Genomic DNA, 15,273 nt, shown 5'->3' on the forward strand with positions numbered 1-15,273 from the left:
ATGACCAGAATCACAAATTGATTATGAAACATTTTCTCATAACGGTATAACACACATTTTGTATATAAGTTATCGTAGTATACTGGTATTATATATTCTCGTTGCAACACACGGGCATTCAGCTAGTTAAAAGAATGAACCGGAAGCAAGGAAACATAAAAGAAAAGAAAGGGAAATAGAAGAAAATATTAAACCGAATTATTAACCAGAGTAATGTAAACAAATAAATGGAAACTGAAAATATAACGAAAATGAGGAAAATAACAAAATACTACAAAATACCACAAAAAAAGAAACAAGAAAAGGAAACTAAAAAGAACTGAATGGATCGGGTACCAAACACCAATCAATTAGGCCGATGAAGCTGAGGCCCTCTATCAATGCCATGGGCCATCTCAATAAGGCTGAGGCCTGAGGCCCACTGGGCAACTGGCAAGACCGCAGCGCAACCGCAATTGCCGATAGCTAGCACTAGCAACGTCACATTCGCATGGAGATGTGGTCATGTGGAGCCGACAGATGATGGCCTCGGCACCGGCGGCGCCGGCGACATCGACCGATCTCCTCGTCGTCGGCCAGTAACACGCATTCTCTCTCCCTGCCCAGGTTAACACTTCTCTCTACCCATGTTCTTTTTTCGTTTAGGGCAAAATGGTAGGTTCTCTGCCTGCCTTGTGATTTAAGAAAGAATATAAGGAAGGGGTTTATGAAGAGGGGAGGTTCCATTTTTCCAATTGGAAACAAAAACTGTAAAAAACAGAGAATCAAATCGACAGACCAACCTCGCCTACTACTCTCCCTGCACATATGCTCGATGCAACTTTTTCAGTTGTTGTGGCTGTTGGCTGTGGATGCAAGAAAATAACTAGAAATAGCTGCAACTGCAGCCAAATAAGCTGCACTGATGCAGCGACAGTCACCGTACCATGTTTAATTTTAATACAGGACCTTGTTTTTTCTCATCTCCTTTTTCCTGCGTGCATCAGCAGTTCAGTGTATGCAGCCCCTGATTACAGCAATTTATCAGAGGTTGGCTGGGACACGCGGCAGGACTCGCCCTGTCGTTCGTACGTTTATACCATCTAAATCTTGCCCTAGCAAATGCTGTTCGTTCTAAGCATTTCATTCCGAGATTTTCTCGCAGATTTCTGGCGCCGTACTGAGCATTATTATGTTCTGCTTTGATTTTTTTTTATTGTGGTGTTCGGCTTAGTCTGTAGTTATTGCTTGCAGGGTCATAAACAGGGAATGGTCCAATGCTGAATTCATGATGGTAGCATGTATCTCCTTTTTTCCTTCTTCTTGTAGTGCTAATTAACATAGATATGAGATAAGATAGGCGCATGCGCATGCGGCATGCCTTCAGTTTATCTATGTTTTCTCACATGTTGCTTGTATTGCGCATTACGGTATGACCTTTAGTGATCACCCTTATGCGTCAGACCTCAGCTACACATGGTTCAGTTTCTGATTTTGCTTCAGCTCCAAGAGACCCCTAACCTTGAACTCTTCATCTGTATATATGTCTGATAAGAGTTGCTAGAAAAATCTGTCCTCTAGCCAAGGCAGGAAAAAAAACTTTGCTCAGTATTTCCAATGGCCAATAAGAAATTTCAATCTAATCTTAGTCAGCTGTCCTGAATCATCAATAAAAAGCTGCATCATGGTCCTCAGGCCACATATAATTGCCATATCAATATGGTGTCAGTGTTAATGTAGGGGATCTTGCTCCATTGAAGCCACTCTGTAAGTACACGTAGCGTGTGAATGCATTTGAGTCGTTTAGACAAATGTTGTTAGCATTTTGACTATTGCGTGTAGTTCTGGAGAAAAGTGGGCAAGACCTTTGGTTTGTCATGCAAATGTTTGAAAACAAATCAGAAAACTGTACGTACCACAGTTTTATATTTATGCCCAATATGACATTGTTATGATGCAAATCAATTCCCTTTCTATTTTTCTAAACTACGACACTATTAAAGAAAATATGCATCTTCGTCTCATGTCTATAAGCATCAATAATATTTGTCTGTTAACAACATGGTGCATCCTTTTATATAATCATGACAGTGTAGTTGAATGCCGACAAGACATGGAACTCAATAGTGTAATACTTGAGATATTGCCATTGTTTCGCCTACTCTAATAGATTGTCCTGCTGCTTGTCCAGTCTGCTAGATCGCATACATTAGCTCCAGTGTACAATTTCTTGGCAACGTGCAAGGCTGGTCGTATCACAAGGTGTTTTGCCAGTCAAATAAGTGTGAACATATAAATCTGTTACTTCATACTAAAGTGAGCTCCATATGCAATAGAATATGTAGTATCCCAACTTTCCCTACCATGGAGGGGAGATGAAAGAGAATAAGTGGTGAATACTGTTTATTTATTTCTTGATACCGGATGCAAAAATAAACAACATGTATTAAAAATGTTTTAACCTGACAATTACTCTCCGTTCCAAACTATAAGTTGTTCTAACTTTCATAGAGTCAAAGCATCTTAGGTTTCATCAAAATTATAGAGAGAGTTCTAAAGACTTATAGCATCAAATGGTTATATTATGAAAATACAATTAATAGAGAATCCAATAATATTATTTGTTACCATAAATGCTATTATTTTATTATATAAATCTGGTCAAATTTGAGGCACTTTGATTCTCTAAAAAAGTTAAAATAATCTATAATTTAGAATGAATGGAATATATATTTTTCTCCTTCTCTCTCATTCTTCAGTCTTGACCTCCTTAGAGCTGTCCTCAGTCCTCGAAAGGGTGCCTTGAAGCCCATGTGCATGGGTAGATTAGGTGGCATGTATATTATTTGGCAGTCTAAGAATAGAAAAGGTCCTCTAGGCCTGAGAGTCCTCTGCTGGTTTTACTTTAATTATAATCTGGCAGCTTTAAATCTTGGCTCCTGTTTTGCTTTTACCTGTTTATCATATTGAAAGTTGTGACACAGGAAAGGGCGCGTGAGCTGCTTTCCCTTTTCTCCCATTTGTTTTATTCTTACAAGGAGCCTGCAAAAACGTTTGATGCAAGAATGCCCCATTTGTTTTGGCCTGATCACATGGCACCACTATGATGACTCTTTAATCAAAGCCTCATCGATAATCAACTCTGTTATACTAAGCCTTGGGAGGCGAGTTTTTGGTTCCTTGTGGGTGCTTTTGAAGCAAGTACAGCTATTCATTAACCCGCCCAAACTTATTATCTGACAATAAGGTATATATACACACACATATAGAATTTCGTATTTTCCTTCGTGACTACAAAGTACAAGAAATGGATTCTTGAATCCATTTTTTTTTTTGTAAAAGAATGTTTTTTAGTGATCCTTCAGCATTTGAACTCAGCAAGGGTGCTCCGAGCCACCAAATGTTTGAAGTAAAAGAAGGCGAGGAACTGAACGGTCTCGGGAACTATTTTCTTTGACTCAAAAGAAAAGAGAAACTACTTTCAAATAATGATGACTATCAATATGATCATGCTAATGGTTAGTAAAGTACTATGACATATGGTTAGTAAACTTCTGATGCCCATGTTACCTATGCAGCTCTTTGCTTTCCGGCCAGACTTACGGCGTGCCAAACTTGTTCATCTGTTCCTTCAGTTCATGTTCATGCCGTTTCTTGCCAAAAGTCTAGCGTTGAAAAAAAGCGCCGCACTCTGGAAACGAAGCCAACAGGCTCCAACTGGACAAGATCCGGTCTTTCTAACACCTCTTGTGCTACTAAAGACATCCCACTCTCTCACCTTGGTAATAAAGTGACACCTTTAATTTGGCAAAACATTTTTCGTAATGGGTATATGATCAATTTGTGGGGTATTTGTTTTTTTTCGTTTTGGGTGTTCTAGTTTACTCAGAACCCATGATCACATATCTTAAGGTGGCGGTAATTAACCTATTTGTAAGACGTCATGGCGTCATATATGCTGCTTTCCTGCTCTAAGTTTTTTTTTTGCTGCCTTGATTTTGCTGTCAACTTTGTTTTACCTCTCCGGCGATTTAAAGTGTAGTTTTCGTAGTATTTAGCAATCAGGCACTCCAACAGTGCCCTAATCTGTGTAACAAATAATATTTAGCACTTCAAATCTCTCAGTGCTAGTTGTCTTTCTTGCTGTCTTGTTGTTTACTGAACTAATAAGGACAGGAATAAGCTGTCAGGTTATATTAAAACTCAATCATGCTGTATTTAATTTCTAAACTTCCCTTAACACTTATAGTGTATATTCTTATCTATTTTCATTTTTTTGAAAAAAAGTATTTTCTCTTCATAGTTTATACACTGTAGTTTCATTATTTCATACTACACTCTGCTGTTTTTCAAGGGCCCACACTTTTGTCTGGATCTTCCTTTTATGGTTCGAGAGACTTGGAGTCATATTGTTAGCAGTAGCATTACTTTTGTTTTCTGACTGATGACACCCATATTAAAATCCATCGCATAAAACTATTGCCTTGTCTATTCATGCACCCATTGTTTTATGACAACGAGGGTTTCAAGCTTTCACAGTTCCAGCAGACACCATTAATTTGACTGTCTTTTTTATTTGCCTTTTGAATTTACTCTCCAGCTACTGATTTCCCAAAAGGCCCAAGCTTCGTTCTTATCCCCTCAGTCAGCTGGACAGCTGTGTGCATGGCAGGCTGTAGTAGTGTCCAAGCAAAACAGGCACAGGTTCAGGTTCTGCAAATTTGGGTACGCGTGCTTGTTATTTTTTTTCTGCACTGGTATCCCCCCATCTCCTAGAGCTTTTCTTGAGAAATTAAAGAGGGAAGGAGTAACAAGAATCTGGCTTTTTACGTGAGTTTGAAGGTTCAAAAAAGAAGATGAACATTGGGAAAGCTGCATAAAAAGATAGGAAATGAAACGCTTTATTAGGTCCTCTAATGGGTATTACTAACAATACTAATTGTATAATTGTCACATATCAAAAATGAAACAAATCAAGCAAGCAAATGCTACTTTTATATCTCAATTAATTACCATTTAGAATATATGCTACCTTTTAACTTGTATAATATCAGTTGTTAAGAAAATCAATTATTGCTTTAAAACGAATAGTTACATTTTTCATCATTTCACATGTACCTTATTGCAAAAAATGAGATAACCGGAAGTGTGCAGTGTGGACATAGTGATTTCAATTGCAAGCTGCATGGTACAAACCCCAATGTGATTCCTTTTCTCTCACCAGCTGGATCATCCGTTAAATATATCAACATGCAATAAAGGAGAAAAGCACAGAGTATTCATTCAAATCTGAGTTATCAACTTACCATGTTGGTGATTCCTTAAGAAAAAAAAATTATTCCCATTTTACTTGTACTGGACACTCAATTTAGAACTGCTGTTCTTTAAAGCGTATTTTCATAGTATATCCTATATAAATTTCTCGGGAAAAAAATGTTTGTCCCATTCGCTGCTTTACTGTTCAATAAAAAAGTGAAGTTATGTTGGGCTGCAGTGCAGGACACTTTTGCAGTCCAACCAATCAGATGGTTGGTCAAAGGAGAGAGCTAGAGAGGGAGAGAGAGAGAGAGGCGGGATCGCAGAGCAGCAGAAAGCCCGCCATTCTCGTGCTAAAAATCTCTCATTTATTTTTATTTATCTCTGCCATTTGCCCGTATTCAAAATCCAATCCCTGATGACTTGGGTATAATACTGGCACGACCCAGCTGCTGCTTGCTGGTGCCTGGTAGTAACCGGACACAGACCCAAACTAGAATAGGTGTCTGTTCTTGTCTGCGGTTCTCTGTTCGAGTCCAAGGCTCCAAGCAAGCAAAGAACCGAACCACCGGGAGCAAGAAATTTTCCCAGAGTAAGCAAGTCCCAGGACTCAACCAAGAAGAGCCCTTTGCATGCAGATGGAGGGAAGGGAGGGTATTGCAGTTGGCCGCGAATCCGGCCACGGCAGCATGTTCAGAGCAGCAGACATCGCCATGGCGGAGGCGCAAGAAGCAGCAGCGAAAGGCTACCAGTCCTCTCCATCCTCGCCGTCGACGTCCCCCACGCCGTCGCCGCCAGCGGCTGCGGCTGGCCACGCCGGGGACGCCGCCGCGACTCCGCTTGCCTGGAGCTTGGGCGGCGAGACGCCGAGTGGGGCCGTGGTGGTGGACAACGGCACGCAAACGGCCGGGCAGAGCGAGCACGCCAGCCTGAGCTCCGGGCGCCGCCGGGGCCGGCCGCGCGGTTCCGGGAGGCGCCAGATCCTAGCCACTCTAGGTCAGTATTCTCCCTGTAGAATGCAAAGCTTCCCTCTTTCTTGTTCCGCAACCAGAAATTTCCAATTTTTTTAGAATTTCTTGCTGCGTTTGCTCCCCTTGTCGATTTCTGTTGCATTGCTTGGATGGGGTCCAGTATGGGGGATGTGTGCAGTGCATGTGATGTGCCTTTCTTTCAGACTGAAGACAGGTCAAATATCCGTCACCTGTTACGGCAGCTCTTCTGTTCCCTGTCGCATTCATCTGTCATCTCTGTGCTATGTACAACTATTGAATCGATTCAAATGTTTATGCCCTTTTTCCTACCAATCTTGTGGTTGGGGGAGATTTTCCCTCATCAGATCACCTAATTTACCTAATCCTTTGGTATAGTTGAGTTAAATTTGTTATACATATTGGCCATGACTAAGGTCTGTTTTTCTCATCAGATAGTCGTAGTTAAATTACATAAAAAAATGTTCAGTTCTCTGTCTGATTGGTTTTCTCTCAAATGCAAAAAGGGGAATGGTACGCGCTGTCAGCCGGCGGGAGCTTCACGCCTCATGTCATCATCGTGGGTACTGGGGAGGTAAGACATGTACTCCATCCCATTCCAGCATCTTGTTTGTCTGCAGCTAGGGCTAGTTTGGCATTTGCTTGGCTAGTGTGCAGTTGTGCTTCTCTGAAGGCTGTCGCTGAGCGCTCTCTTGTCCAACTCGTTGGTAGGATGTGGCGGCGCGCATCATGTCGTTTTCTCAGAAGGGTCCACGCTCGGTCTGCATCCTCTCTGCCAACGGGTCAATCTCTAATGTAACACTGAGGCAGCCGGATGCATCTGGGAGCACCTTCACCTACGAGGTACGGACTATCGAGGGTTGCTGTTTGTATCTTATCATCTTATGTGTCACTCTACTACTAATGTTCCATTAGGACTTATTAGGGAATCCTGGCTGCTCTTGACAAATTCCGTCTATACGGGGCTGTTTGGTTTTCTGCTTAAGACGTCACACCTTATCTAAGCTTAGTCGTTTGAATTGAAGAGAAAAGCTAGGCAAGTTGCAACACTTTAGGCAGGAAACCAAACATGCTCGTAGTCTTAGAATAGTCTATGGGTACATGAATCATAGCAGCTCCCTTCTCTATGATTTTCTTTTTTCAAAGACATGCAGCCTTAACTTGATCTCAACCACTCATTTGACGGAGATTCACCAGTTCGAGTCACATTCTTTGGTTTGATTGAGAGTTTGAGACTGATAATCATCAAACAGAAGTCATAGCTAGATCAACAGTTAGGAAACTATTGTGTAGGTTTGATTTACTTCAGGCACCAGAAAGTACACTTGCAACTGTAACGTAGACTCCATAACACTACACAGAAAATCGGCAAAGGTATAAATGGCCATGGAACTTCTGAAATCACCCATATGCATGTCAAGTTAGAACATAGTCTCCGAGTTGTTTCGTTGCTGTAGTATCACAAAGATGTTGCACACACCACAGTCCACATATATACAATTGGTGTTTTATGCTCATGTTCAAACTGCACTGGCGTGTTCCTGGTCTCTTCAGGGCCGTTTCGAGATCCTGCAGCTGATGGGCTCCTTCACAATGGCCGAGGAAGGCCGGAGGAGAACCGGCGGGCTGAGCGTCTCTCTTGCTGGCCCTGACGGCCGCGTAGTCGGCGGCGTAGTGGCTGGGATGCTGCGTGCTGCAAGTCCTATACAGGTATGCAGCCACAGGCACACCGCACACACACACACTGAACATAAGCATAGATAGCAGAGCAGGAAACGTTCTGTCTCTGCCGGTTCAGTTCATAAACCTTTGGCATGGCAGGTGATCGTCGGAAGCTTCCTGCCCAACAGCCTGAAGCAGCACCAGAGGAGGAGGATGAGCATGCAGCAGCCTTCCCCCGTTCCGGCGTTACCAGCACCCGTGGCACCCCCGCCGCCGGTGCTTACCGCGGCCACCCCGATCTCGCAGGCAGGTCCCGGGAACGGGTTCCACGCACCGCCGCCGCCGCACTCCGCAGCACCTCCCCAGCCCCACGCCAACGCCATGAACCTGAACGCGACGACGACGGGCTTCACCATGGTCGGCTGGCCTGCAAGCTCGCCGCAGCCCATGGCGTACAGGGCTTCACCTGACATCAACGTCAGCTTGACTCCCCAGGAGTAGGATCGCTGGGCTCGTCTTCTTCCTTTTTCTTTCTTTTTTTTTTCTTTCCCTGGGCTGACACGTTTTGGGTGGGAGAGAGGAAACAGAGCGTGGCTGATGCTCTGAATGAGATTATGGACTAATCTGGTGTTAATTTTAGGGTAGGGCGTGCCAACTTGTTTGGGTTGCTGCTTTCGGCCGTCATGGCTGTGGATGTTGATTTAGTTCTAGTTCTAGTCAGTCAGTCCTATTCAGTTTCTGTCTTTCTGCGCTGCAGCTATTTAGCATGTCCTGTTATTGGTGAATCTTTTCTGATGATAGAGGGAGGAATCATCTTCTGATGACAGAGGAATCAGTTCTGTTATTTGTGAAACCGAAGAAGACGTGCGTCGTGAAAATGTTGATTTCTGCTGTGCTCTGGTTTCTTAATCTGCTCACTCACGGGATCCGAACAAGTTCGGTCTCCCACAAGATGGGACAAATCTTGGGCCTCATACAATCCATAAGATGATAAGAGGCCCACGGACCCGAACAAGTTCAGCCCAGGTTGAGGGTGCCTCATGGCTATGCAGCTTGGGCCGAGCTAGTCGGGGACACGGGATGTCAGGCCGAGGCGGCGTATGGGAAGGCTCAATACTTGCGTCTCTAGGCTGAATGGACTAGGATGGGAGGTGTTTCTTCTTTTCTGGTAACCTTATAAGCCTATCCACGTACAACTCTAAATCTTTACTCTAAAAAGAATATTTTATCCTTATCACCAAAATTCTTTACTCTATACCATAATCCTCTGCCGTTATATTTACTATATATCTTAACCATAAACCAACTACTATATATTATATTATTTTTTAATTCTCTTCCATGCACATGTGGCCGTATGTTGATGTGGCAAGCCCACCGTGCAGTGGACATCGTTAGCTTCTGTACGACGCTCTAGGTCTAGCCAATTTAGACTAAAAACTTCCCGCTTCAATACTCATACCCGTGCGCGGGTACAATTCCACACCCATACTTGGATTTTGCCGAGTGTTTTATTTTTGGCACTCAACATAGATTTTCTTTGGCGTGTGTTTTTTTGACACTAGACAAATAGCTTCTTTGCCTGGTGTTTTTTTAACAGTACAAAAGGACAATTTAAAAATCACATTTTAAAGCAGTAAATTAAATCAAATCAAAAAGTTTCTAGCTACAAATTTGTATAACTCAACAAGATGTACAATTTATATTTTGGCCATTTCTTCATATGACAAAATAAAAATAAATTTGTGCATAAAACTTATATCTATCTCATAGTTTATGAAGCTACAAAAGAGATGTATAAGATTTGTGAATAATGTTAGAACCATCATGTGGGATGAATAAATGATTAAACAACCAAAATAAACTTTGTAGATCTCGAGTAGTTATATAATTTTTGTAGTTGGCAACTTTTTCATCTTGTGAACGAAAACTACGTCTGATTTTTTTTAAAATAAAATCCGAATTTTCAAAATGACCTCGAATGAAAAAACACAAAAATGAAAGTTGTAGGTCTTGAAAAGTTATAAAACTTTGTAGTTGACAACTTTTGGTTTGAAATCATCTTGTCATGGAAAACTATGTTTGGATTTTAAAATTCAAAATCTTTAAACAACCTTGGATGGAAAAACCACAAAAAAGTTGTAAGTATCGAAATGTTATGAAACTTTGTAATTGACATTTTTTTTGATTTGAAATCATCTTGTCATAGAAAAATATGTTTGAAGTTTTCAAATTTGAATTTTGAATTTTGTAAACGACCTCGGATGAAGAAACTACCAGAATGAAAGTTGTAGATCATTAAAAGTTATGCAACTTTACAGTTGAAAACATTTTATTTGAATTAATTTAGTGCCTCGAACAACCAATTTACATTTGATTTGTTATGATATGTGAAGAAGAAAAACATAACATAAATATAAGTGATATAGCAGTGTAGTGGTAAAGAGGGTTCTAAGCGAAAGAGAGGTCACTAGTTGGAATCGACTGACATGCATGCGAGAAAAATGTCGTGAATTTGATTGAGATAGCAGATGCCGAGTTGCTACCTAGTGGGTTAAAAAAACCTTTTTTTTTGCTATTTTTGGGTTTTTTCGATTTTGATTTTGCCGAGTGTTTTTTAGCACTCGTCAAAGTCTTTGCCAATGTCCGACAAAAAACACTCGGCAAAGAACCCTTTGCCGACACTATGTTCCCTGTGTACCGAAAGTGTTTGCCGAGTGCATTTTTTACTTTGCCGATTTTTTTTGCTTTCTTTGTTTTTTAATTTTTATTTGCTGAGTGTTTTCTTTGACGAGTGTTTTTTAGCACTCGGTAAAGAACCCTTTGACGACACTAGGTTCGTCGTGTACCCTTTGCTAATACTCGACAAAGTGTTTGCTGAGTGCATTTTTGACTTTGCCGACTGCATCCGTGTCACACCCGGTTTTAAGGAACAAAGCCGGGTGCATCTCATACATGCGCCAAGAAGACAACATATATAATAACAGAGTGTATAGAGATAAATGTCATAAAACATCAGAGTATTTATTACATAGCGGAAGACTTATTACAAAATAAAGATAAATATAAAACGAACTAAGGATCGTCGGCGCCAATGTCAACTGAGAAACGCCACCTAGATCAGATCGAATGCCTCAGTGTTAGGCAGCTCCTCTTCGACCACCTGTTCTTTTCCTGTGGGGGGGGGTGTGAGACAACAAGAGTGAGCTCACATACGTTCATCGCTCAACAAGTTGTGGGGAATAATGTGGCATGAACTCACCAAAGGTGGGAGTTCATGAAGTGTAAGGCTAATCAATGAAGTAAAGGCTGAGGCTGAGCATTGCTTTTAAAAGTTGGTCAAAATTTTATTAGCAATTACTAAGTGTAAGTAAATACCAAACCTTAATAATAATAAAGAAAAGTAATAGTAAAATAATCCCAAATGCGATGCAAATGTCAAATTGAATTTAAGTTCCATAATTAATCATGTGAGGGTCCGAGCCGCTCATGACCGTGAGCACGGCTAGTATACCAGTTTTACACTCTGCAGAGGTTGCGCATCTTTACCCACAAGTCATGTTACCCATCTGCCAAGAGATGGCCAATCCCATACACCTCTACCGAGGAGGCGAGGCAGGGTAACACTACGAGGCCTTTACAAAGTTCCACTAGCTTCAGAAATCCCGCTACAGTTTATAGGAAGCTCCAGTGCAGGTTTCTTGCCTGACCGCCATCGCAGCAAAATCAACCCAAGGACCTCCCTACACTGACCACTCCCCTACTGCCCTTGCCCCTTTCGGGTAAGGAAGACCTCCACTAGCTTTCCTAGTTAATCAGCCAAGGGCGTCCCATTAAACCCTTGTGGTAGCACTGTTTTCCCGGGTGGTCGCTCCATGTTCCCATTAATTTAATGATCTTAACATGAACAATAATAATAACAAGATAATAACAGGATAATCATGTGTAATGTAACTCCATACCCAATCCACATAAAGCAATAGCAAGTACTACCCAAAAATATTTCAGGGGTGAACAAGGTATAGAGGTAATCAAAACTGGAGTAACATAAAGGATCCCATCAAAATTAACCTATACAGATCATTAAAATTAATAAGAACATGGCTGGGAAAGTAAGTGATCAAGGGCACAACTTGCCTGGCACTTGAGATTCCAGGTACCAACTTGCTTTTCAGATGACATGTGTCCTCGTGCTAGTCGTAGCAATACAAACAAACATGGTATAGATAAAATTAACATCACACCAAACATAAGTACAAACTGAATGATAATAATCTACGCGTTGCTACGAGACTTACGCAACTTGAACGGATCAAATCGGAGTTAAAACGGAGGAGTTATGAATTTACTAGGGTTTTATGTATTCGATACATGATTTATTTATGAGATCAATTTTAATGTGATTTTCATGTCAAAACAGTGGTACTAGACGATATACAATAATATTACAAAATTTTAGAAACTGGAATGGTTCAATTTGGGGCTAAAATGAATTTTCTATGCATTTTACAAGTTTCTAGAATTGTTTTTGTATTAAAAACGAATTTCTAATATCATTTCTCTATTTTTAATCTACTCTGGACTGGGCGTCAATATCTGGAAAGTCCAGGGGCCCTGGCGTAAGATTACCGAGACTCAGAGAACAGTACTCTCTGGATGGCGGGTTGATTTGTAATTTTCTCGGAGGCTCTTTAACAAAAAGTACCCGCGAAGGGGTATCTAGGGTTTTCGGTCGTAGGATTAGATATGGACGGCACGGATTAAATCAATCTTCATCCGAACCGGTACGGATTGCAGTCCACAGGATCGAGATCTAATGGTTACAATTTAATGAAACGCGATCTACTTCGAGCCGTAGGATATCAGATCTACGGTCAGCCCTAAGGGACTGAACCGGTACGCCCAACAGCCATGGGATCTAGAATATACGGCCTAGATTTAATTAACTCAGATCCAACCATGTTCGTGGGATAGAAATCTAACGGTCCGGAGCCATCCTTCCTATAGTTCTGATCTTGGTCGTCAGCGCGAAGATCGACGGTCTGAAACCACCCCCTACTCCCGACGACGGAGCGCGGCCGCGTACTCCGAGCACGGCGGCGCCATTGCTGGCCAGGCGTTCCTCGGATTACGCGCGCTAAACATCACTCCAACCAGCTCTAAACATTACGACAATGAAGACGAACTCACTCGAGGAAACCGTACCGAAAGTCATGCGTGGTGGCGGGCTGTCAACGGCGGTCGCGGACTCCGATCGACGCACGAACGGCGACGAGCAACTTCCACCCACTGGCAATAGAATCCGACCTAGGATCGGCTTCTACACTTGCGGCGGGGCCTTCCAGTGCTCCCAGGACACCCTTGAAGCTGCGCTTGCCGTATGGGTCGGGATCGACGTCGGCGGCAATCCTGACTTGGTTCTCTCTCACGGTTTCCTTGAAATGTGGCGAGTGCATGGCGGTTTGAAGGCATGGAGAGCTCGGCCGAGGCGGTCCTCTATCATTTATGCGCCCTGGTCAAGCGGTTGGGGCCACACGTGAGATCCCCGCGCGTATTTCGCTTGAGGTTTGTTGAGATCCCGCCTGCGTTGCGAACCCAGCGGAGAAGAAGGCTGGAATGCGGGCCCCATGCGACAGAGAGTGGCCAGAGAGGACGTGCGTGCGCAGTGGTAGAGAGGTTGGGCCGCGCGCAGGCAAGTCCTAGTGGGCCAAAATCATGTAGTGAGCCCAGGTGAGGTCTTCTTTCCTTTTTCTTTTATATTTTGCTTTCTCTTTCCCTTTAGATTTTCAAATTCAAATTTGAATTCGATTATAGCTGTGATTTATACTCATTTTAAATGTACAATTTGACCCTAAATATAGGAGGTTTTATTATTATGTTGTTTGTATTTCTTTATTTCTTTGTATGGCATTTTTCTCTGTTTCCTTTACACCCAAATTTGCAAACTAGTGTTAAATCCACAAATTTGAATATTAATATATTTATTTTTATATTACTTTTATATTGTCACAAAATGCACACCAAATAAAGTCCAACATTATGCATAATTTAGTGACATATATTTTATATTTATTTGTTTTCATGTGATGTTCTCATGAAATGATAAATATGGACAACACACATATATACAAAGGAATGTCCTTTCTCCTTTTAGGTTATCCTCCACAAATTACAAGTTGGGTATTACAAATCCTACCCCCCTTAAAAATAATCTCGTCCTCGAGATTTAGCAAGGTCTAGTGAAAAGTTGGGGAAAATTTATGCGAAGCTCTTCTTCTCTTTCTCATGTTGCTTCATCTTCACCATGGTGATTCCATTGCACTTTGCACATCTTAATCACCTTATTCCTTGTAACTCGAGTCAATATATCAAGAATCTTGATCGGGTACTCCATGTAAGTCAAATCACCCTGAATATTGAGCTCTTCCATTGGTAACTATTCCTCAGGGACACAGAGACACTTCTTCAGTTGAGATACGTGAAATAAATTATGCACATCAGATAGATTATCAGGTAGCTCGAGTTGATAGGCCATCTCTCCAACTCGCCTAAAAACTCTGAATGGTCCAATAAAGTGAGGGAACAATTTGTCCTTAACTTTAAATCTCCTCATCCCACGAAGTGGTGACACCTTGAGGTACACATGATCACCTTCCTCAAATTCCAGTGGTCTTCTTCTATTATCAGCGTAGCTCTTTTGCCTGGTCTGAGCTACCCTAAAATGCTCCCGAGTTATACGGACTTATTCTTCTGCCTCTTGAATAATTTTAGGTCCAAAGAATTGTCTTCCTCTAGTCTTATCCCAATATAGAGAAGTCCTGCATTTCTTGCCATATAGAGTCTCGAACAGTGACATCTTCAGATTGGCCTGGTAACTATTATTATAAGAGAACTCCGCATACGGTAGACTCTTATCCCAACTACCACCATGCTTAAGGGCACAAGCTCTTAACATATCTTCCAGCACTTGGTTAGTCCTCTCAGTCTTCCCATCAGTCTGTGGATGGTAAGCCGAACTAAAATTCAATCTCGTATCCAAGGACTCGTGTAACTTCTTCCAATACCGAGAGGTAAACTGTGATCCCTGGTCTGACACAATCTTCTTTGGCACACCATGTAGGCATACAATCCGTGCCATGTACAACTCTGCTAACTTAGCTCCTGAATACGTGGTCTTCACTGGAATAAAGTGGGCTACCTTAGTTAGCCTGTCCACAATCACCCATATAGAATCAAATCCAGCAGACGTGCGGGGTAATCCAACAATGAAGTCCATGCCAATCTCTTCCCATTTCCACTCAGGTATCTTCAGTGGGTGCAGTAGTCCGGCTGGCCTCTGGTGTTCAGCCTTAACTCTTTGGCATACATCGCACATAGCCACATGGGC

General features: G+C 42.0%; 1 protein-coding gene across 4 annotated transcripts; it reads left to right on the forward strand.

The window, feature by feature from the left end:
* The first annotated feature begins 461 nt into the window (after positions 1 to 461).
* On the forward strand, positions 462 to 8,734 carry LOC100217167 (uncharacterized). Of its 4 annotated transcripts, none has more exons than XM_008678478.4 (7): positions 462 to 606; positions 4,580 to 4,704; positions 5,874 to 6,231; positions 6,731 to 6,798; positions 6,936 to 7,067; positions 7,779 to 7,934; positions 8,046 to 8,734. In XM_008678478.4, the coding sequence occupies exons 2-7, from the start codon at positions 4,645 to 4,647 to the stop codon at positions 8,385 to 8,387; spliced, it is 1,116 nt and encodes a 371-aa protein (XP_008676700.1). In that variant the 5' UTR covers positions 462 to 606; positions 4,580 to 4,644; the 3' UTR covers positions 8,388 to 8,734. The 4 variants fall into 4 exon arrangements, with proteins under 4 accessions (XP_008676700.1, XP_008676701.1, XP_020406924.1 ...); XM_020551335.3 differs by lacking the exon at positions 462 to 606 and adding an exon at positions 632 to 3,761; XM_008678479.3 differs by lacking the exon at positions 4,580 to 4,704 and having other exon boundaries at positions 502 to 606.
* Positions 8,735 to 15,273: the final 6,539 nt, after the last annotated feature.

Source organism: Zea mays, chromosome 4 (genome assembly GCF_902167145.1).
Source record: "Zea mays cultivar B73 chromosome 4, Zm-B73-REFERENCE-NAM-5.0, whole genome shotgun sequence".
Lineage (NCBI taxonomy): Eukaryota > Viridiplantae > Streptophyta > Magnoliopsida > Poales > Poaceae > Zea > Zea mays.